This window comes from Papio anubis, chromosome 10 (assembly GCF_008728515.1).
Source record: "Papio anubis isolate 15944 chromosome 10, Panubis1.0, whole genome shotgun sequence".
In the NCBI taxonomy this organism is placed as follows: Eukaryota; Metazoa; Chordata; class Mammalia; order Primates; family Cercopithecidae; genus Papio; species Papio anubis.
This window is the reverse complement of record NC_044985.1, coordinates 117,736,546-117,757,062: the sequence shown is the minus strand read 5'-3', so window position 1 is coordinate 117,757,062 and position 20,517 is coordinate 117,736,546. Positions and strand designations below refer to the sequence as shown.

The 20,517-nt window shown below is 48.3% G+C and overlaps 2 protein-coding genes across 2 annotated transcripts in view; one reads left to right on the top strand and one right to left on the bottom strand.

Annotated features, from left to right (window-relative positions):
- Positions 1-91: 91 nt before the first annotated feature.
- Positions 92-20,368, top strand: HJURP (Holliday junction recognition protein). Its single transcript, XM_009183374.4, has 10 exons — positions 92-302; positions 765-831; positions 2,023-2,078; positions 4,770-4,866; positions 7,007-7,071; positions 8,656-8,748; positions 10,178-10,256; positions 12,230-13,815; positions 16,800-16,876; positions 19,799-20,368. Exons 1-9 carry the CDS (start codon positions 207-209, stop codon positions 16,845-16,847), a joined length of 2,187 nt encoding a protein of 728 aa, XP_009181638.1. The 5' UTR covers positions 92-206; the 3' UTR covers positions 16,848-16,876; positions 19,799-20,368.
- MROH2A (maestro heat like repeat family member 2A) overlaps positions 2,667-20,517 on the bottom strand; it is a 78,765-nt gene continuing 60,914 nt past the window's right edge. The window contains exon 43 of the mRNA XM_021924172.2: positions 2,667-2,751. Within this exon, the coding sequence (XP_021779864.2) occupies positions 2,736-2,751 (16 nt within the window). The 3' untranslated portion in view covers positions 2,667-2,735. The remainder of the gene's footprint in view (positions 2,752-20,517) is intronic.

Sequence of the window (20,517 nt, the reverse complement as noted above, 5' to 3'; positions counted from 1 at the left end):
TTGGCCGGGAGGAGGGATGCAAATTTGTTTGAAAGGCCCAATCAGCGCCCGGCTTCTCCGCGCTGGCCAATAGAAAACCGAGAGGAAGGCAGGAAGGGCGAAGTCGCTTGTTTGAGTGTGCGGCGCGCCGGGCCCTGCGGTCTGGGTCGCCGCTGGGGTAGCGGCTAAGTCTGCGGCTTGGTCCGATTCTGGGTCCGCTGCGCACCATGGAGAGCGAGGACGTGGAAAACGACCCGCTGCTGCAGAAACTCAGGGCCAGTCGCCGCCGCTTCCAGAGGCGCATGCAGCTACTGATAGAGAAGGTGCGGCCCCCGCCGGTCCGCCAGGAGGGGAGGCCTGCGGGTCGGAGTGAGGCTGGGAGGGGACGTAGGACGGGAAGGGAAGGGGCTCTGAGGGCTCGGAGCGGGAGCTGGGGAAGCGGGACTGGGGCTTGGGTGCGGAGAGAAGGTGGAGGCGGAGCTGGGGGCTCCGGAGAGGGAAGGAGGAGGCAGCGCCGAAGGCTTCGGAGCGGGGACGGGGAGGAAAGACTGCGGCCTCCGGAGCGGGGAGTGGGGAAGCGGGACTGGGGCTCGGGTGCAGAGAGGAGGGTTTGGTGGGGCTGGGGGGCTCCTGAGTGGGACGAGAGAGGCGGGGTTGGGGACTCCGCTGCGGAGACCGCGTTTGGGGCGCCCCAGGCCAGACTAACGGCCTCTCGCGGGCTGGCGCCGCCTCCGCCCGGGTCTGAGGCCCCTGGGACCTGACAGGAAACCCCTCCTCCTCCACAGTACAACCAGCCCTTCGAGGACACCCCGGTGGTGCAAATGGCCACGCTGACCTACGAGACGCCACAGGGTAAGTGTCATCCTCCGCTTCTGAGTATTCGGGTGAAGAGTGCGAATGGAGTAGTTGAAATGCTGTCACTGCTGTTTTAGGAAGTAAACATTGTTCACCTAATAGGAACCAAAACATTGGTGCCCTTAAACCTGTAAATTACTTGGATTACTTACTAAAACAATTCCTGAAGAGACATAGGTGCCTCCGGCTTGCCGGGTTGGCATCCCCGCTGGCCACCTCCACACCATGGCAGCTCGGGGCAGTTGCTTAGCTGGACTGGTCTCAGTGTCTTCATCTGTGAAATGGGAAGGATGCTGACAATAATGTCTCCTGGGCGTGGGTGTTGTAACAGTTACGTACAATCCCTGTGAAACTCTGGGAACAGTACCCACCCTCCACTGCCAATACTCACTTTGACTATTGTTTGCCCTGTTTAACTTGGAGTAGTAACTGTCTTCCTTGAGGCTCCAAGTACTTGAATAGGGAGAAGGCATTCCGTTTAATAGTTAATGTAAACGGACTGAAATCTTGTGGATTCTTTTTGGTAAATAGCTGGTGACAGTTTGCACTGGCTGGGGTCAATTCCTCCCGTATAGCTTTATAACTAACTCAGTATCACTTAATGAAAACAAAGAGCACGTTCTGTGTTGCATTAAACAGACAAGCACAAAAGGTTCACAAGATCTGCTCCTTGAATTAAAAGAACTCCTACCTTTCCGCCTTTACAGCCAATCCAGGCGCATCTTGGGTGAAAAGTTTACATAGGCAGAAACTAAAATATTCCAGTGGCAGGTCTCTGTATAACATGTAGATTGCCCTTAGAAAGCATTCATTCCGTATATGGGATGTAGAGATTGCCTGCGAAAAGTGCTTACTCCCTCTAAATAGTATATAGATTGTCCTCTCTTTATGTATTTTAAGGACAGTCGCTGTCACATATGTTCCTTGTTTTCATGTAACTCTTTGGGCTAATGATGTAATTTGATGAGCCATTGCCTAGTAGGTAAGAGAGAGTTCCATCAATGACACATTTGCCTTAAAAACCTGAAACTTTACAAAGAGGAACAACAGCAGGGTATCAGAAGCCTGGCTTGGTTTTAATTTTGTACCTTTTTTTTGCCTGTCACTTTGGCTTCCAGTGAACACAGATTGAGCAGAAGTTCAGCGTTCAGGATTATGTCAATGGTCATTTTTGTTTCTTTTCTTCAGGATTGAGAATTTGGGGTGGAAGACTAATAAAGGAAAGAAACGAAGGAGAGATCCAGGTATTTAGTGTCAAATTTTATTGCCACATAACCTTGCTGTGGAGGCGCATTGATGTGAATAAAGGTGTGGGTGTGCCCAACCTCTGAGCTTATGCAGAGACCACCACGGGGCACTTCTCACCTTGATTATACTCTTGTTCTGTTTTTAAGGATTTAGAAGCGTTTCTTCTGCAGCTTGTCAAGTGCAAGGAGGCACTGTGTAATGTTTGGCCTTTTTGGTCACCCTGTGTTTCCTGTGTCACAGGCTGAGGGGCTCTGATAACACACATGCAGAGGCTGGGCCAGCTGGGTAACCCTCCCCAAGGCCACATGCCAGCCCAGTGAGGGGCTCACAGAAAAGACCAAATCCAGTTCCTTCTAGGGAAGAAGAATGTCTCTCTTCCTGTTTTGAAAGGGGAGGAAGAGAGATGAGGGGAGGTGCGGCCTGGAGGATCACACATCTTTCCCTCTGCATTTGTCTACCTTCCGAAGACCCAGGTTTCCCTGCCTAGTTGTTCCGAGGGTGTTGCAGCTCTGAGACCCATTATTTTAGTGGAAGGTGCTGTTGGCCTTTCTACGGGGACATCCAGGAGCCCTTTTGCCACAGTGGCTTTTGCAAGGTTGTCTGGTATTCAATTAATCACTGCCTCTCAGATGCCACGTCGTTCCTCCGTGTGGTCACAGGTCAAGGAACCTGTACCCAAGAATGAAAACATCAAGGTCAAGGTGACATAATATTAACAGCAAATTTGAAATCAAATCTTCTTGATTAATTATTCTAGTCATGGAAATGTTAAAAGTACATACAACTACATAAATGAGCTGATTTCTCTCTGCAAAGATGGTCACTAATGCTATTTTAGTACAATGTGATTCCCTATAATACACATCTTCATAAATGCATTTTTTTCTCCTTCACTTTTCCAGTTAATACATATGGCGAACTCTTCATCAACTATTGTATAATTATAACATTATATAATTATTTTAAAAATTATGTTTTTTTAACTGCTCTCCTGTTGATAGGCAATTAGCTATTTGTGGCTTCCTTTATTAATAAATAAGGGTCAGCACACTTTTTCCACAAAGGGTCAGATGGTACATATTTTAGGCTTTGCTGGCTGTATGGTCTCTGCTGTAACTACTCAGCTCTGTGTTGCAGGGGGAAAGCAGCCGAAAATAATATGTAAATGAGTGTACGTGGCAGTGTTCCAATAAAACTTTATTTATAAAGCCTCTGTTAGATATGGTTTTCAAAGAAAATCCTGGTCCTTATCTCTTCCCAATACTGATATTTCCCCTTTTCAGTAAATTCTGAGAAGTGGGATTATTGGTTTAAAGGATATATACTCTTTGAATTATACGTAATAGAGATGAGCACTCATCAGACCAGTGCTTATATGGTCCTGCTGGCAACAAGTTTTCATTTGAAGATTTATTTAAGATTTGTGTTTAAAATGTAGGAGGACCCCTACCCTGGGTCTCCAGAATCTTCAGACCCTTTCTTGGGATTAGGAAACTGGGCGTAGCCTGAGATTTCAGCTGGGACATATCTGACTTCACTGTAATTGCTGTTGGTGACAGTGCCCAGATCTGCTTTCACCTTTTCCCAGACGACTTGGTGCTCCTGCTGCCCTGGGTGCTGGGGGAGGCTGTGGGCCCTAGCAGGCCGGGCGTTGACCTGTGCTGGGTTGGTTATAACACAGTGCCTGGGCTCTCTTTGTAGCTACCAGAGCTACCAAGTAGTTTGGGGTTGTTGTAGATCGTCTGCTTCTCTGTGATTCTCAAACCAGATTCTGCCTCAGACACCGCCACAAAACAACTCTGTGAACTCCATCTTACATGATGGTTTCACTGGAAGCAAAGGTTCTGATATTCTAGAAGTGGGCCTCAGTTACCCTGTAGTGCTCCTGGGTAGCCCCAAGTTCTCTGAACCCTCAGAGTTGACACCTGAGGACCATCCCTAATGGTATAGGCCTCACCACCTTCTCACACCCTGTTCTTATAAGGCTGGGTGGTTCCTAAAATATTAATATTTTAGCCAATCTGGTATCTTGAATGCTTGAATTTCACTGAGAACCCACCGATGCCATTCGCTGGGATTATTTGTGGGATGTGCTGTAGAGCAGGCTCTGGAGAGCTGAAGCAGGCCTGACCAGGAGTGTGGCCGCCCGACCAGCCCTGCCCACCAGGTGTGAGCTCCTGGTCGGGACAGCAGCTGCCTCTGTGCGTGAGGCTTGGGCTGAAACTGGCTCCTCCCCACCTTAAATACTCCAGCACATTCTTTAAAGATCACAGGAAGTCCCCTGGGGGCCACTCGACTATTTCTATGTTCTCACTGATGACCTCAGGACAATTTTGTTCGTTCCTATTTGTTTTTTGGTTTGCCCCAGACCCTGTCATCCCTGGGCCAGTGTTAGGAGGGGTGGGCTTATCTGCTTGTGCCTGGGCCCCTGACTTTCCCTGCTCCTTCCCTACCTTCCAAGTGGCTTTTTAAGTAGCAGCTCCCGGTGCAACCGAAGGGAGCCTCAGCTCCCTCCTGCGCTCTTGAGGCCTCTTATAAAGTGGACATACAGGGAGAAGAGAAGCCTTGTGGTAGGCTCTTGCTATCTCCTGTGTTAACGGAAGGATTGCAGGTTTATTACTTTACAGTGACTTTGAAATGTGCTGTCACTCAAACAACCATGTCTTTATTGGCGTCTGCACTTGGAGGACTCCCCCGTGAGGCCCGCGGACAGGACAGATGGCTCTGTGCAAGCTGCAGCCCGGGGTCCTGAGTTTTCCTCGCACCGCACAGTCCTGGGAGCCGGTGAGTGTCGCCTTTGTCAGAGAACTGAGGTCGGGGGACCAGGCCTGATGCACCTGTTACAACAGCTGAAAGCCTGGATTCCTCAGTAATAAAGTTTTTATTTTTTCTAAGGTACGTCTTAAAAACTAAAATATGTTCAAGTACACTGTTGATTCCTCTGACTCTGCCTTCCCCACAGTTACATCCAGTGCCTGACATATGAATGGTACTCAGGTGTTTCTTGAGTAAATAAACGTGCCCCTCCATGTGAAAAGTTAATAGGCAGATTTAATAAGTTAAGATTTGCCCCTACAAGGTGGTGTTGTGAACTCTCACTTCTATAGGGAAACTTCCCACCTCATCCTCCTAGGAGGCTCCTTCCTTTTCCCCAGGCCAGTCTCACTGCCCAACCCCATCCTGTCCTCTTTTCTCAGGAATCCGTCCCTCACCCCTTCCTTCTGTCTTTAGCCTCTGTCCCCTGGATCCATCCATTGGTATTTAGATGCGCCCAGCCTCACTTAGACACATCAGACCCTTCGTGGCTCTCCCCTGTCCTGGGCCCTTCCTTGCCACCTCCCTTTGCCCAGTTCTGTTTACAACCAGAGTCAAATAACCTGCTCCATTTGCTGTCATGGATTCCCTACCCCACCAACCCCATGCGTTCCTCCTCTCCCAATTCCATCCTGGCTCCATCTCTAAAGCCCAACTCTGGGTGAGGTTTCTCGCAACCCTGTTGTTAAATCCTGTTGGCATTCTTTGGGTTTTATTATTTGGGTTTTGCCCTCTTCATAGCATTTAAACCTTCTGGAAGTTCTGGCCTGGGCCTCTGTGGCCCCCTGCTCCTTGGCCCCATGCTCCTCCTGACTATAACCTCCAGCCAGACCTCAACTGGAGGCGTTTTACTGCCTAGCAGCCCCTCTGCTTCAATACTTCATGTCCAGACTTGGCACAGCTGAGGCTCAGCCGGACAGACCGGCTCCCCATCTTCTGCTCTGTGCCTCACTACAGGCCCCTACTGTCTTCCCTCTAGTGTGAGCCAGAAACCCAGGGTCCTCTTCATCTCAGCCTCTGCCTCATTCCTCATGGCCAAGGCATCCCTGTCCCGTGCCTTGTGCCTCGTTAGCTCTCATGTCCCCTGTTAGCTCTCATGTCCCTGCTGAGCACCAGCCCCCATCCCCACCCGGGCTCCCTCTGCCCCACTGACGCACCTGTGAATGTGGTCAGGCCGCTTCTCTGATGGAACACATGGCTTCGCATTGCTGTTGGGGTAAAAGGCCAGAACCCAGAATGGGGCCTGAAGGTCTGCCTGACCACATGGCCTCCTCACTGCCCCCGGATAAACAGACCCCCCGTCTTATCTAAGCTCTTTAAACCTGGGTTCCTTTGCTGAAACAGTTTTGTCACTAGCCTTTAAACACCTGGACACTGGCCTTCTGCAGCCTCTGTCCACTCTGCCCAACCCCTTCCCTGGCACCTTGCCTGCACCTACAGTTAGTGATGGGTGTTGAGTCACTAAAAGGAAGCTGGTGGTCTTTCAGAGTAGAATTGGAAAGCTCTTCATGAGGATATTTACCTGTGGTGCTATGTGTTTACTGCTATTAATCCAGATTTTAACTCTAAATTCTTAGATCCATGAATTTCCCTGACTGCTTGACATCACAGGAAATAGTTATTTGACAGCTGTACTGCTCAGTATGGCACCCACCAGCCCTCTCTGAATGATATTTAAATTAGTTGAAAGTTAAATAAAATTTAAAATCCATTTCCTCCACCTTACTGGCCACATCCCAGCTGGAGTAGCCCCATGTGGCTAGTGGCTGGCCTAGGACAGCACACACCATTTTCCATGGTCACTGGAAGTTCTGTTGAGCGGTGCTGGGCTTGAGTGTCTCAACTTCCAGGCTCAGAGGCCATGGAAAGCGGGAGGTGGTGCAGAATCTGCTTTTCCTCACTCCATGGCCCCAGGCAGATTCTCATTCTAAGGGGTTCTCTGGGTTACTAAGAACCACGGGCAGCCATAGATGGCTCCAATGGGTGCACCCTTGAAACAATGGGGGTTTTTACTGTAGAAATTACTTGAAGTGATGCCAAAACCATCCTTGAGAGGAAAATGCACTCTTTCCTGAAAATCCTGATTGAGATTTACTTGTTTGACTTTTAGATTCAAAAAGCGGAGATATCAATGCCACGTCAGACCAGGAAGAGTCAGTTGCTTGGGCCTTAGCAGTAAGTACTGCTTTTAGTAATGAGTGGACAGAGGGGGCGCTTGGAGGCTCAGGGGTGGATCCAGCAAAGCCCTTGTGGCCTGCAGCGGGCAGCATTGCCTGCAGCCTTCTGGAAGTCCTCTCCTGAGGCTGGCTTTTGTTACTTCCAAGTCTCTGGTTTCCTCATGTCCGGATTCCCTTCAGCGGTAAGGTCCTCCTCTCAGTCTAGCACTTGGCAGCCAGTTCTGCCACCAGTGCAAGCCTGATTCATGATGATTTTCACTCTGCAGATAAAGCTGTCAGTGTGGTTGGCAGGGCGCCATTTGCTTGGATGAGCACACGACAGGGAAGTTGGGCTCTTGGTCAGTCTCCCCCACAGGGGCAGGGTCAAAAGAGAGGTGTTCTAGAAAGTATTTCCAGGTCTGCCGTCAAATGCCTCAAGTCACAAGGTTGCCTCATTGGGCAGTTGTCACCTAAACAGTAAGTGTCATTTATATGTCTGTTTCCCAGAATGCCCCGAGGTCACAGAAACCACCCGTTTTCTTACAGGATGTGCCTCTTATCCTCCTTGGTTGGGATAGATGAGAATTCACACAGAGCTTAACCGACTCTAGCGTCTTTCCTGGCCCCCGTGTCACACCCTGTCTCCTGCTAGAATAGCTGGTGCATGGTTTTCCTCTAAAATTGCCGCTTTTGTGCAGAGGGTTTCCCATGCACCCATGTGTAACTTTCAGTAACTAAGAAAAAGGAGGCAGTGGTCCTGGGGAAGAAAGTGGGTGCTCACTGAGAGACTGTGTAGGGATTGGCAGCAGAGGGGAAGGGGGTGGTGCCAAGAGTCAAGAACCAAAGTGCCAGTGACATGCAGCAGAGGATGGAGGGTGACGCCCTCTATTTCCAGTGTCTGGCAGGGGAGGGGTAGGAGAGCCTCCTGAGCTGGAGCCCTGAATTTCTGTTTTTTGTTTTGGTTTTTTTGAGACGGAGTCTCACTCTGTCACCCAGGCTGGAGTACAGTGGAGCGATCTCAGCTCACTGCAACCTCTACCTCCTGGGTTCAAGCGATTCTCCTGCCTCAGCCTCCCAAATAGCTGGGACTACAGGCACCTGCCACCATGCCCAGCTAATTTTTGTATTTTAGTAGAGACAGAGTTTCATGTTGGCCAGTCTGGTCTCGAACTCCTGGCCTCAAGTGATCCACCTGCCTCAGCCTCCTAAAGTGCTGGGATTGCAGGCGTGACCCACCACACCCAGCCAGGAGCACTGAATTTTTTATAAACTTACCAGTTTGAGGTTATTACCAGTAGTTGAGTCCCGAACTCACCTATGAATATTCAGATGATTTTTTTTTCTGGTCTAGAAATGCTGTCATAAACTTCTCTAGACATGGTTTTTATTTTATTCTTGTTTTGTCTTTTCACATTCTTTTGGGTTATTAACACAGCAAGAGGTGAAAAAGTGACTTTGAATAACATCATGGAGGCAAAAGTGACTTTGAGTAGCATCATGTAAAGATTTGTACATTAGTGAACTTTGCCAGTTTGTTCCAGAATACAAAATGTCAGGTGCACTCAGAAGCTCTTAAAAATTCTGACTTCTCTTTTTTGATCAGCCTGCAGTGCCTCAAAGCCCTTTGAAAAATGAGTTAAGAAGGAAATACTTGACCCAAGTGGATATACTCCTACAAAGTGCAGAGTATTTTGAGGTAATCTGTTTCCCAGTCTTTGTTTTTACATAATTAGATCATAAACACATTGAGGTGGGATGTTATTACGCTTTTTGTTACTTTCTGCAGAACCCGTAAAGAGCATTTGAAGTAATGATTTCCAAATTGTTTATTCACATGCTGACATACTTGCTCTTCTTGAATAAACACTCTAGGTTCCCCAGGGCAGCGCCATCAGGAAGGTGGGAACCCTGGCAGAGGCGCTCTGCCCACTGGTCTGGGACAGCTCACAGAAAAATCTAGTGGGGCAGCTGGGCACAGTGGCTCACGTCTGTAATCCCAGCACTCTGGGAGGCCAAGGCAGGTGGGTCACTTGAGGTCAGGAGGTTTCACCAACATGGTGAAACCTCATCTCTACTAAAAATAGAAAAATTAGCTGGGTGTGGTGGCGGGCGCTTGTAATCCCAGCTACTCGGGAGGCTGGGACAGGAGAATCGCTTGAACCCAGGAGGCGGAGGTTGCAGTGAGCTGAGATTGCGCCACTGTGCTCCAGCCAGGGTGATAGAGCAAGACTCTGTCTCAAAAAAAAAAAAAAAAAAAAACTAGTGGGGCCACACATGAGACTCTTAAGAGCAGCCCCAACCTCTGGACCAGGATTTGAAGCTGCACAGTTAGGGAAGCAGTAGTCCCCACATTCCCTGGTGTGATCAGGCTAAGATCAGCTGCAAGGTGAGATGGCTGACCCTTGGCACCTGTCCCGCCTGCTGAGAGGTCATGTTGGGGGGAGGATGTGATGGCTTGAGAGGTGGGCACGCTCACCTGCCAACCCCTCTCTTAAAGTCAGTGCCCTCTGCCATAGAATAAGGGACATTGCAACACCAGATACCTAGAAAGTACACATTGCAGAATAAAAATTCATCTCCAAAAAAAGGCAGCAATCTCACAGGGGTGTATGTGTTTTCTTACTGTGCTCCTGACCAGTGGAAAGCCTGTATTTGGAACCATCAACTTAGTGGATGTACCTGAAATGCTTTTTCCTTTAACCCAAGGCAGCAAGTGGTACCCTCGTAGTTGCTGTGTTGATCCAGGGAACAGATTAGGGTTAGGAACGAATGGATCTATCGGGTCTTCTTTGTCCACCATCCACCTGGCCCCTAGGTGTTCTTGCGGTCCGAGTATAATGGTAGACCAAGAAAGCTACCAGCGCCCCTGGGATAAGAAGTTACTAGCAGATGAGTGATGACTGTGGCTGGAAGCTGTCCTGGAGACCACATCAAGTGTCCAGCTCTTAGTAGGACACTTTTTCTTCCCACTGCCCGAAGCCTAGCTGGCCACTGTCACCACATTCACACGCTCGTCGGCGCGGCTGTATTAAGATGCACAGTCCCCATTGTCGGGAGAACCCAGCTCCTTGCACCCAGTTGACACCTGGCAACTTTTTTCTTGTAACCGCTGGCTCTGATTTCAGTATGCAGGTGACAGAGCTGGAAAGGATGCACATGTGACTCTGCTGCCTTCACTGGCCTCGCCTGCCATGCCTGCCCCTGGTGAGTGCGACACAGAAACTGTGAACCGTGCATGTCTCCTTCACTTTCGTTGGAGCTGTGTGGCCCCTCAGAGCTGCTCACGCTGGCCACGCCATCATTTCCTGGCGTGTTTCATCAACATAAATTGTTAGAGATACACTTGCATTTCACTGGAAGATAAGATGTTTTGAAATAAGCTGTTTTCTCCTCTGCGCATCTGCTCTTTATTCCAGTGTACTAGTTTGAAAAGTTTTGCATCTCCAGAAGCACAGGACTAGTGCAGTGAACACGCCTCACCTGTTTCACAATTAACACGTTGTCGTATTTGCTTTATCACCCCCAACACATGTGCACACACAGTGTGTTTATTGCATTTGTGTATGCGTTTGTCCCTAAATGCCTCACACATACCTCCAAACGTCGGGTCATTCTTTATGACTACGGTACCCTTAACACATGCCAGAAATTGAACATTGATGCAGTACAGTTTTACCCATTGTGCCGATGATGGCCTTTGCAGCCTTTCTGGTTTGCCTGACCATTTCCAGACCCATTCAGGCTGGTACCACCGTTGCGTTTAGTCTCCCTCCATCAAGAGTAGCTCCTTGACCTTTTCTCCCTCGTGGCCACCTTTCATATTATTGCCTTTCTTGAATAGCCCAGGCCAGTAGTTTTGCAGAATGTCCCTGAATTTGGATCTGATTGCTTCCTCATGGTTAGGTTCATGTTAAACATATTTGGCAAAATTACTACAGGGATGACTTGTCCTGAGAACATTTGGTCAGTCTGTCCCATTCTTGGTGACTTTTGAGGCTGGTCATTGAGTTCAGGTAAGACCTTAATTCAATGTTTCTCATTGCGACAGGCCCTTTTTCCTTGGAGTCATTTGTGTGATTCTTTGAGATCTCCTAGGAACCTTTTCTCTAAAAACTTCTCACCCAGTGACTTAGAAGCCAGCAATGTGGATTGCCTGGGTGGAGGTCCCCACCCAGGTTGTTTCTGTCTCTGCTGTTCCTTGGCACACGTCAGTTGGCATTCTGTTGAAAAGAGCTATCTCCCCTCTGGTCTTTTTTTTTTTTTTGCTTCCTGTAGTGCCCTCTCATGCTTTGATTTATTTTTACTTTTTAGGATCAGTAGGAATTCATCGAGTCTTCTTGTTCTTTGATTCCCACGTTATAATCCATTGCCAGTATTCAATCTGACACTCAAGTAGTCCCAGATTTAGCTGTCAGGGAGCCCCTTTCAGTCTGGCTTTTGTGTCGTGTGGTGCAACCCCATGATTTTTTGAGCATTTCTTCACCCCTGCCCTGACGCCGTATTTTCCTCTCCCTGTTCTCACCAGCCACAATGACTTAACATGCGCTCATCTGGTCAATCGTGCAGCACAAAATAACTCTAGCATTGCGGCACCTGCTACCACTCTTCACAACCATGTACTAAGTAAGCTTCAACATTTCCAAGCAGCTCTTTTTATCCTTAGACAATATCTCTTTAAGAGGCAGACATTCAGCATATTTGGACTCTTTTTTCTCTTCCAGTTGTCAATTTAACATACAAATTTTCTTTTTGTTTGTGTTCAATTTTATGGTTTTTCCCCATCGTTGGTTACATATAGGAAACATTTAACATGATGCAAAAGTCAAAGCTACATGAAGATGTTTGTTTAGAAGTCTTACGCCCCTTCCCATCCCTGTAGGTAAACGGCGTTGTCATTTTTCAGTTTCTAATTAGCTTCTGCAAAGGCATCCACCTTCTAAACAGCCTAGAAGGAAAGGAAGACACCTTTGGGAAATGTACGATGGAGAGTAGAAATCCAATTTTGATAGCAAAAAATATCTCTGAGAAGAGTCTACTCCTACACATTTGTGGTGTTTTTGTTTTTGCTATTGCTTAAAAAAACATAGTCCTGATCCAATCTTAAGTTCTGTCATCTGTGCACATGGATGGTTTAGAATGGTAACACACCTTTACTTTATGTGTATCTTTTCTCCCAGGATACTACAGTCGTGTCTCCGGAAAGAGTCCTGGTGACCCAGCAAAACCAGCTTCATCTCCCAGAGAATGGGATCCTTCACATCCTTCCTCCACAGACATGGCCTTAGTACCTAGAAATGACAGCCTTTCCCTGCAAGAGACCAGTAGCAGCAGCTTCTTAAGCAGCCAGCACTTTGAAGACGATGACATTTGCAACGTGACCATCAGTGACCTGTACGCAGGGATGCTGCACTCCATGAGCTGCCTGTTGAGCACAAAGCCATCAAGCATCATCTCCACCAAAACGTTCATCATGCAAAACTGGAACTCCAGGAGGAGGCACAGAGGTAAGAGCAGGATGAACAAAACGTATTGCAAAGGAGCCAGATGTTCTCAGAGGAGCTCCAAGGAGAACTTTGTACCCTGCTGTGAGCCTGTGAAAGACACAGGAGCAATCAGAGATTGCAAGAACGTATTAGATGTTCCTTGCCATACGACAGGTTTAAAATTGGAAAAAGCTTTTCTTGAAGTCAACAAACCCCAAATCCGTAAGTTAGATCCAAGTTGGAAGGAGCTGAAAGTGACACCCTCGAAGTATTCTTCCTTGATTTATTTCAACTCCAGTGCAACGTATAATCTTGATCAGGAAGATAGATTTAGGACATTAAAATGGTTAATTTCTCCTGTAAAAATAGTTTCCAGACCAAGAATACAACAGGGCCATAGAGAGAACCGTCAGAGGGAGATTGAAACGCGATTTGAGCAGCTTCATCGGGAATATTGCTTGAGTCCCAGGAACCAGCCTCCCCAGACGGGCCTCCCAGACTCCTGGGCCATGAACGTGTACAAAGGGGGTCCTGCGAGTCCTGGTGGCCTTCAGGGCTTAGAAACCTGCAAGCTGAGTTTACCTTCCAGCAAAGCAAAAGCAAGAAGTTTAAGCAAGGCTTTTGAAAACCTGGCCAAAGGATCTCTGAAAGCGGGTAGGTGCCTGCCCAAGAGCAATTCTTCTTCACTTCCAAAGGCCAACCCCACACACAGCCCAGCTCGCCCGCAACAGACCTCTGATCTTCACGTTCAAGGGAACAGTTCTGGAATATTTAGAAAGTCAGTGTCACCCATCAAAACTCTTTCAGGCCCAGATAAAGAAGTGCTAGGCCACAGAAGGAATCGTTATGATGAAATTAAAGAAGAATTTGACAAGCTTCATCAAAAGTACTGCCTCAGATCTCCTGAGCAGATGAAGGCGCCTTCATGTATTGGAGTGTCTACAGGTAAAGCAAGTATGGAAGTTCGATATCAAACAGAAGGCTTCTTAGGAAAATTAAATCCAGACCCTCACTTCCAGGGTTTCCAGAAGTTGCCATCATCACCCCTGGGGTGCAGAAAAAGTCTACTGGGCTCAACTGCAATTGAGGCTCATTCATCTACTTGTGTTGCTCATGCCACCAAGAGGGACCATCATTTCCCTGCAAAAAGACCCAGGCTGTCAGACCCCCAGGGCTCCGGATGCCAGGCCAGTTCCCAGGGTGCCTCAGATGGGGTAGTCAACATCGTAAGACCGGGAGACCAGGGCAGCTCTTCACAGCCCAACTCAGAAGAGAGGAAGGTGCGTTTCTGTTGGTTGAACGTGGGTGTTTTATGTGAGTGACTGCTCTTTGGACAGAGGGTTTTTATGGTAGGAACCTTTGTGCCACTTTTAGTGAATCTCAACCGAATTCTTACATTCGTGATCATTTTCCGAGCATTCTCCCAAATGCTTTTCCTTCCTGTAAAATCGTCTATATCAAGAACATGTTCCTGTGTAAGATGCATCGAGGTTGAGCAGAAGATGCTCTTGCAGAAGTTTCACACGCTTTCCATTAGAATGCATTCAGAGGTGGTTTTCTACAAATCCTCACTTACTACACTTTGTTCATCTTTGTCGAACGTTGATTTCTAACCTCTTCATCTGACACTCAGAAAATAGCGTTGTAAGGCAAAAGTGTTCTAAAGCAAATGACTTCCTGTCTATTTCGGGATTCCTGGTAGGGACAGAGCACGAGTGGCCTGGGAGAGCCATGAGCATAGCATTCTCACAGGTGTGAGCAGTGCCCTGCAGATCGTCTCAGTGCTCGGTGTGAAAACCTCTGCACCTCGCTCTGCAGCTTCGTTTGTGCGAATCACGTCAGCTAGAGTTTGAGTCTGTTTGTGCCCTTTTCTCGAGCGACAGTGCGGTGGGGTAGGTCAGTGCGAGTGGGTCCCTTTGTTGGCATTAAGGCCTCGATTCCCCAGCACAGCTTCTCTGTGTGTCCACAGCCAGGATCTAGAGGATGCGACTTTTTAAGCTCAGTGCCACAGCTCACCCACAGGTGGACAGGACTTGACTGTGGGTTTGATTTGGCCAGTTCCTTTGGGTTTTGTGTGTTTGTGGTTCCAGCAGATGAGGCTGTGTCTCCAGTATCCTCTTCCCTTGTGCCCTACCCTGGCGATGTGCCTCTTTGAGGTCATTTGCGTGGACGCTGCCTGCCATAAATGTCCCATTTTCTGTTTCTCCCACCTGGGCCCGCCTGGCCTGTGAGCCCTTCTCAGCCGCTGGCTCCTGCCATCTGTCCAGCTCAGAACCAAGGTCTGGCATGCCTTGTTCCTTCTGTGGCGCCTGCCTTCACAGCCTGCAGTCCGGCCTGTGCATGGCAGAGACCACACTCTCAGACCACCAGCGGCCTCCTGTGACTTGAGCCACCTGACGCCTTTCTCACTGTGACTCTGTCTTCCCAATGTCCTTGGACTGCTGCAGGGCCACCCGCTCCAGGGTCTGCCGTGGGACAGCCCTTCCCTTCCAGGGAACTTTCACTGGCATTCTCCCGCTACTACCTGGTTCTTTGCTATTGCATCCCCAGACGTCCTCCCCAGACTCCACTCACCGCTCAGCTGCCTGCTCCGTGCAGGTGACCCCCACCCTCCCAGCACATGGTGGGTGCTGCAGTGAGGAGCTGTCTGGACACGGGCCAGTCTCGTAGGTTAGCAGCTCAGGCTCCTTGGCTCAGTTCTAGAAGCTCCCAGGTTTTGTTGGGTGTTTTGGTTTTCAAAGTTATTTTCATGTATAAAGTCATACTGTGTGAACTAACCAGGAGCAGATGAAACAAGCCCTCTGTTGTCATCTGTCTTCCCAGTTGAGGATGGACATACATATGTGTTCAGGTGATGGGAAGGGTTTTTCTCTGCAGGGCCTGGCTAGGGTCAGGGGGCACTGTGTGGGCAGGGCCCACGGAGCTCCTCCCCTGGCAGTGCCTGGCTAACAGCAGAGTCTTTCCCTCAGGTCTTGGTCTCCAACTGTGTGCCTGATGCCCCATTCCTGTGCCCACATGGCTTTTTCAGAACAAACCACCGGCTGGGTGGCTTTGAGCCCCAGTTAGTGAAGCCTTCGAGAATCTCAGCCACATCTTCATGGCAGACACTTCGTGGAGGCTGCTTTGAGAGCGAAGCTTATGCGTTCTGTTTAACAGATGACCTCTCAAGAGTCTCTTTCTCAGTTGAAAGGGGAGCATTTCACCAAAAACAACTCTCCGGCCCAGAGAGCGATCCGAGGTTTCTCCTGCCTCCCGCACATCAGAGCTCCTCTGCTCTGCTCGCCCTGCTTGTCTAAACCTAACTGTGTTTTCTCAGGTAGTGCCCCAGCTCTTCCTTTTACCATCATCCTGCCCCTGGGATTCTGTCTCGTGCCTTTTCCCACCTTGTTCTGTGATCTGCTGGCACCGTGCCAGTCGCCTGCAGACCCCTTTCCATGTGTGATGTCCTGTCCCAGTGCTCCGTGCAGAGGCTCCTGTCTTGTTTTTTCACCTGCTCAGCCTAAAGGGCTTTCTTCTGGCCCAGCCACACAGGAGGGACCTTGGCCTTGCGGAGAATGGTGTGAGGCTGCATTATTGTGGGGCTGGGGAGTAGACCATCCTGAGGACTTGACCCTTGGTGGCCCAGCAGGGCGCTCCCAGCTGCCCTGGAATTTGACAGCAAGTCAAATCATGAGCACCCCAGGTTTTGTTTTAAACCACAGTATAAACATGTTTAACTGGTTTCCTATGTTTTTCTGCTTTTCTGCTTAAATGATAAATTTCTTGAGGAAAGAGACCAAATCTTCATGAGCTACAACTACATATGGAGTTTTCATGCCTAACATCTCAGTGCTCTCTGTGTGCCAGGTCATGCTGAACAATTTTTACGCCTTATCTTCTTTAATCCCCACCAGAACCCCTTAATTAGATCGATTCTGTCCAATAGGCAGGCTGTCTCTCCTTTTAATAGATATGGAAAAGTAGCTTAAATCTTAGAACTCCTAAATTCACTCGCGCAGTGGCGCTAGCTGGGCCAGGGTGTGGGAGGTGGACTTTCCCACCAGCTTGTGCTCCCTGGGGGAGTGTGGGGGGCGGCGTGGGGGGTTCGCCATTATATTTTTGTTGTTTCTTTAACATAATTTACTTATTTAACGTAATTTTCTGTAAGTATTTTTATACATGCAATGGAATAAGTGGAAAACAGTTAACCTTTTAGTGGCTGGCGTTGGGAATTCTACTAGAATTTTGCTAACATCATTTTCTTTGTCTTTTTTTTTTTCCCTAGAGGAAAGAACACGGCTTACAGGATGGAAGAGAAGTGATTTTGTGCTAGAAAAATCAAAACTGAAAGTATGCAGCTAGGTAATTTTGAGTGTTATTTCTCTTCCCACTTGCTCTCTGTTTGTATTTTTGTTTTTAATTCTTGAGACTGTGAGGACTTGGTTGACTTCTCTGCCCTTAAAGCAAATATTAGTGAAATTGGCTCCATCAGAGATGACCCTCAAGTTCTTGGTGTAGAAATTATGTGAATAAAGTTGCTCAGTTAGAATTCTTAGGGTTCTCTTTGATAGGCCTATTTTTCTAATGTGTGCGTTTTTGGGGGGTTTTGTTTGTTTGCTTGTTTTTGAGACAGTCTCTCTGTCGCCCAGGCTGCAGTGCAGTGGCGCGATCTCAGCTCACTGCAACCTCCGCCGCCTCGGTTCAAGCGATTCTTCTGTGTCAGCTTCCCAAGTAGCTGGAATTACAGGCGCACGCCACCACGCCTGGCTAATTTTTGTAGTTTCAGTAGAGACATGGTTTCACCATATTGGCCAGGCTGGTCTTGAACTCCTGGCCTCATGATCCGCCCACCTCAGCCTCCCAAAGTGCGGGGATTATAGGTGTGAGCCACTGCGCCCAGCCATGTGTTTTTTTTTTAAATTCAGATATGTCCAGAGAATCTCCTGTTTCCCATGTCATTTGAGAGTATTGTTTGCTTGTGAGACGTAAGTTTGAGCCCTGCATGCAATGACCCTTGAGGGAAAATTAACAGTCCTGGTGGTCCCAGACACTCCTGCAGCCACAGCACCTGTGACTCCTCAGGATTCTTATTGAAGCTGTTGATGACAGGATATCATGGTGACGTTTTTGTAGTGAAATAGTTCACATATTCAGAATACACTGGTGAAACTCATGCTGGTGTAAATAGTTAATATATTGCCATATGAGTTTGGGGTTGCTTTTTTATGAAAGATTAAAAATGAGATTGAGGTACACATTTTTCATTCCTGCCTGCCTCCCCAGGCGATTACTCTCCTGATGTCTGATACCACCTCCCTACCCCACCCCATATCCCTTCCCCCCTACGTCTTACACTGGGACCACGTTATGTGCGTGTATATGCGCGTGTGCACGTGCGCACACCTGCGTCCTCAGGCTGCTATAACAAAATGCTGGAGACCAGGTGGCTTCAACAGTAGAAATGTATTTTCCCACAGTTTTTGGAGACTAGAAGTTTAAGACAAGGGAGCCAGCATAGTTGGGCTCCGGTGAGGACTCTTTGTGGCTTGCAGAAAGCTGTCTTCCTGCTGTGTCCCCACGTGCTGGAGAGAGCAAGGTCTCGTGTCTTAGGAGGGCACTAATCCCATCATAAGGGCCCCTCAATCAGGACCTCATCTAAACCTAATCACCTGCAGAAAGCACCATCTCCAATACTACCATCATGCCAGGGGCTAGGGCTTAATCATATGAACCTGAGGGACCCAGTTCAGCCCACAGCCTGTGAGTCAGTAAGGAGGGTGCACGCTGTTGAGAGCTGAGAACCGGGCCAGGTGCTGCAGACCTCACAGATGGCTCATTTCCTCAAAGAACAGGCCGGCAGTGTAATGCTGGCTCAGGCTGGGCCAGGGCCAGAATGGCCCCTATAGATCTAGAGTCTTCCCTCAGGCCTGCTGCTTCCTAAGGACAATATGACCCATCCTTTCCTCTTCAGAAAAAACCATCACTGCAACCCAGAAGTGCTTGTGCCTCTCCTCCCCCAACACCCAGCCGACTGCTGACACCTTGCTGGCAGGGCCAGGCCTGGCTGCCAGAGAGGCTGGTGTTCTGTCATCCAGTGGAGGAATGCGAGGTAGAAGGACCTGGGCATGGGTCTTGGCCAACTTACAGGATCTGCCAATAAGGGACCCATAGACTATATATGGTATAGTCTCCCTGTTTCAAACTAGATGAGTAAATTAATACTGTATGTATGCTACAGTTTTGTTTCATCGAGAGACTGAATGTGATAGGAGCTAATAGATGTGGGCATCTCATTTTGAGTTCTGTAGGTGGTTTATTGTCCTGGATGTCTGCAGATGGGAGCAAAACCCACCCGTGATCCTTATGCATAAGTGTCAACTATCTGTGGCACACACACACCTAGAGGCAAATTACGGGTCACAGATGGGTGTGCCTTGAACTTCACTAGTTATTGCCAAATTGCTTTCCCAAAGGGCTGCTCCAGTTTGCCCAATATCCGGCAATATAAGAGGTACCTTTTCCCCACATTATCGCTGCCAGTTGCTGCCAGTCTGAGCTCTGGCAGGTGTAAAATGTGTTGCTTCACAGTTTGCTTTCTCTTGATGACTTGTTGAGCATGTCTTCCTGTGAGTCCTGGTTTTTTAAATGTCCTCAGGACACTGGTTTTATATTTGCCTCTCTTTTCCTGATTTGGATGTATTCGGAATCCAATGATATGAAACAATCCAGTTTTATATAAGTTGCAAGCAATTTCTATCTATGATTTGTCATTTAACTTTGTGGTATTTTATTGTATGGAAGTTACATTTTAACACAGTGCTATGGTTTGGATGCCTTTTGTCTTGAAATGTAATTGCAGATGGAACTGTTAGGGGGTGGGGCCTAGTGGCAGGTTTCTGGGTCATGGGAGTGAACACCCCATGAATAGATGAATGCCCTCTTGAAGGAGTGAGTTCTTACTCTCTGCAAGAGCGGGTTGCCTTTGCACCTGCCCCCTCGCCTTTCTGCTTTTCCGCTGTGTCTTGAGATAGCACAAGGCCCTCACCAGAAGCTGAGCAGATGCCAACGCTATGCTCTTGGACTTTCCAGCCACTAGAACTGGGAGCTAAACAAATTTTTTCTGTATAAATTAGCCTTTGGTGTTCTGTTTTAGCAACGCTGAACATACTAAGGCGGATAACTTCCTCCTCTTTCTGGCTTCTGCTGTTACTTTTAAAAGAAAAACTACCATACTCTGAGGATAAAAAATACTGTACTGTCTTAAATTTTGCTGTCTCCATTTAGGTCTATAAACCATCTGGAAATGTTTCTGCACAGGCATGGAGGGAGAGCCAATTGTACAGACGTACAGCTGCCTCCTTGTACTGTATTGAATGCTGCACCCTCGCCACTCCATCAGTGGTGTTCAAGCTTGTTTAGCAGCAATACTCTTCATCACTTGGCAGGAAATCAGTTCACCATTTGCTCCGTGGGAGACACAAAACAGTTTGAAGACCACTATTCCAAAGAAGGCTTTAGCACGGGTTGGTTTTTGGACAGCATAGCAGCTCTCTCCTGTTGATGGGACCCCAGATGGTGAATTCCTTCGGCAGTTGTACTGGGAACAGTTTGGAAGTCCTGGTTTACCTGCTCTGGGGACACCTAGACTATTCTGATGGACTGAGCATAGCAAAAGCCTTCCCCACACTGCCCCTCTCTTCCGCTACATGTTCTTAGACATGGGGCTAATTTCTCCTTTTTGACCAGCAGCCAAATTCTGTTCCAGGCCTCATTGGGCTCCGGTTCCAACAATCCAAACTTTGGACCTCAAAGGGAAAGATGAGGGTGGGCCTGGAATAAATGTCACTTCCTCCATACGGCCTTTCTGGATTGTCTCCAGACTTGCACACCCACCCTCCTGTGCCACTGTAGCACTTCCACCCTGGCTGCAGTCCTCCTCCTGATGTGTGTTGTGGTCAGGTGCCTTTCCCTTTAAGAAGGGCCCCAGTCGGGCATGGTGGCTC

Coding starts and splice junctions, on each gene's coding strand:
- HJURP (XM_009183374.4), top strand. CDS start 207: ATGGAGAGCGAGGACGTGGAAAACGACCCGCTGCTGCAGAAACTCAGG. Junction 2,079..4,769: donor GAAACGAAGGAGAGATCCAG/GTATTTAGTGTC, acceptor CTGCACTTGGAG/GACTCCCCCGTGAGGCCCGC. Junction 13,816..16,799: donor CCAACTCAGAAGAGAGGAAG/GTGCGTTTCTGT, acceptor TTTTTTCCCTAG/AGGAAAGAACACGGCTTACA.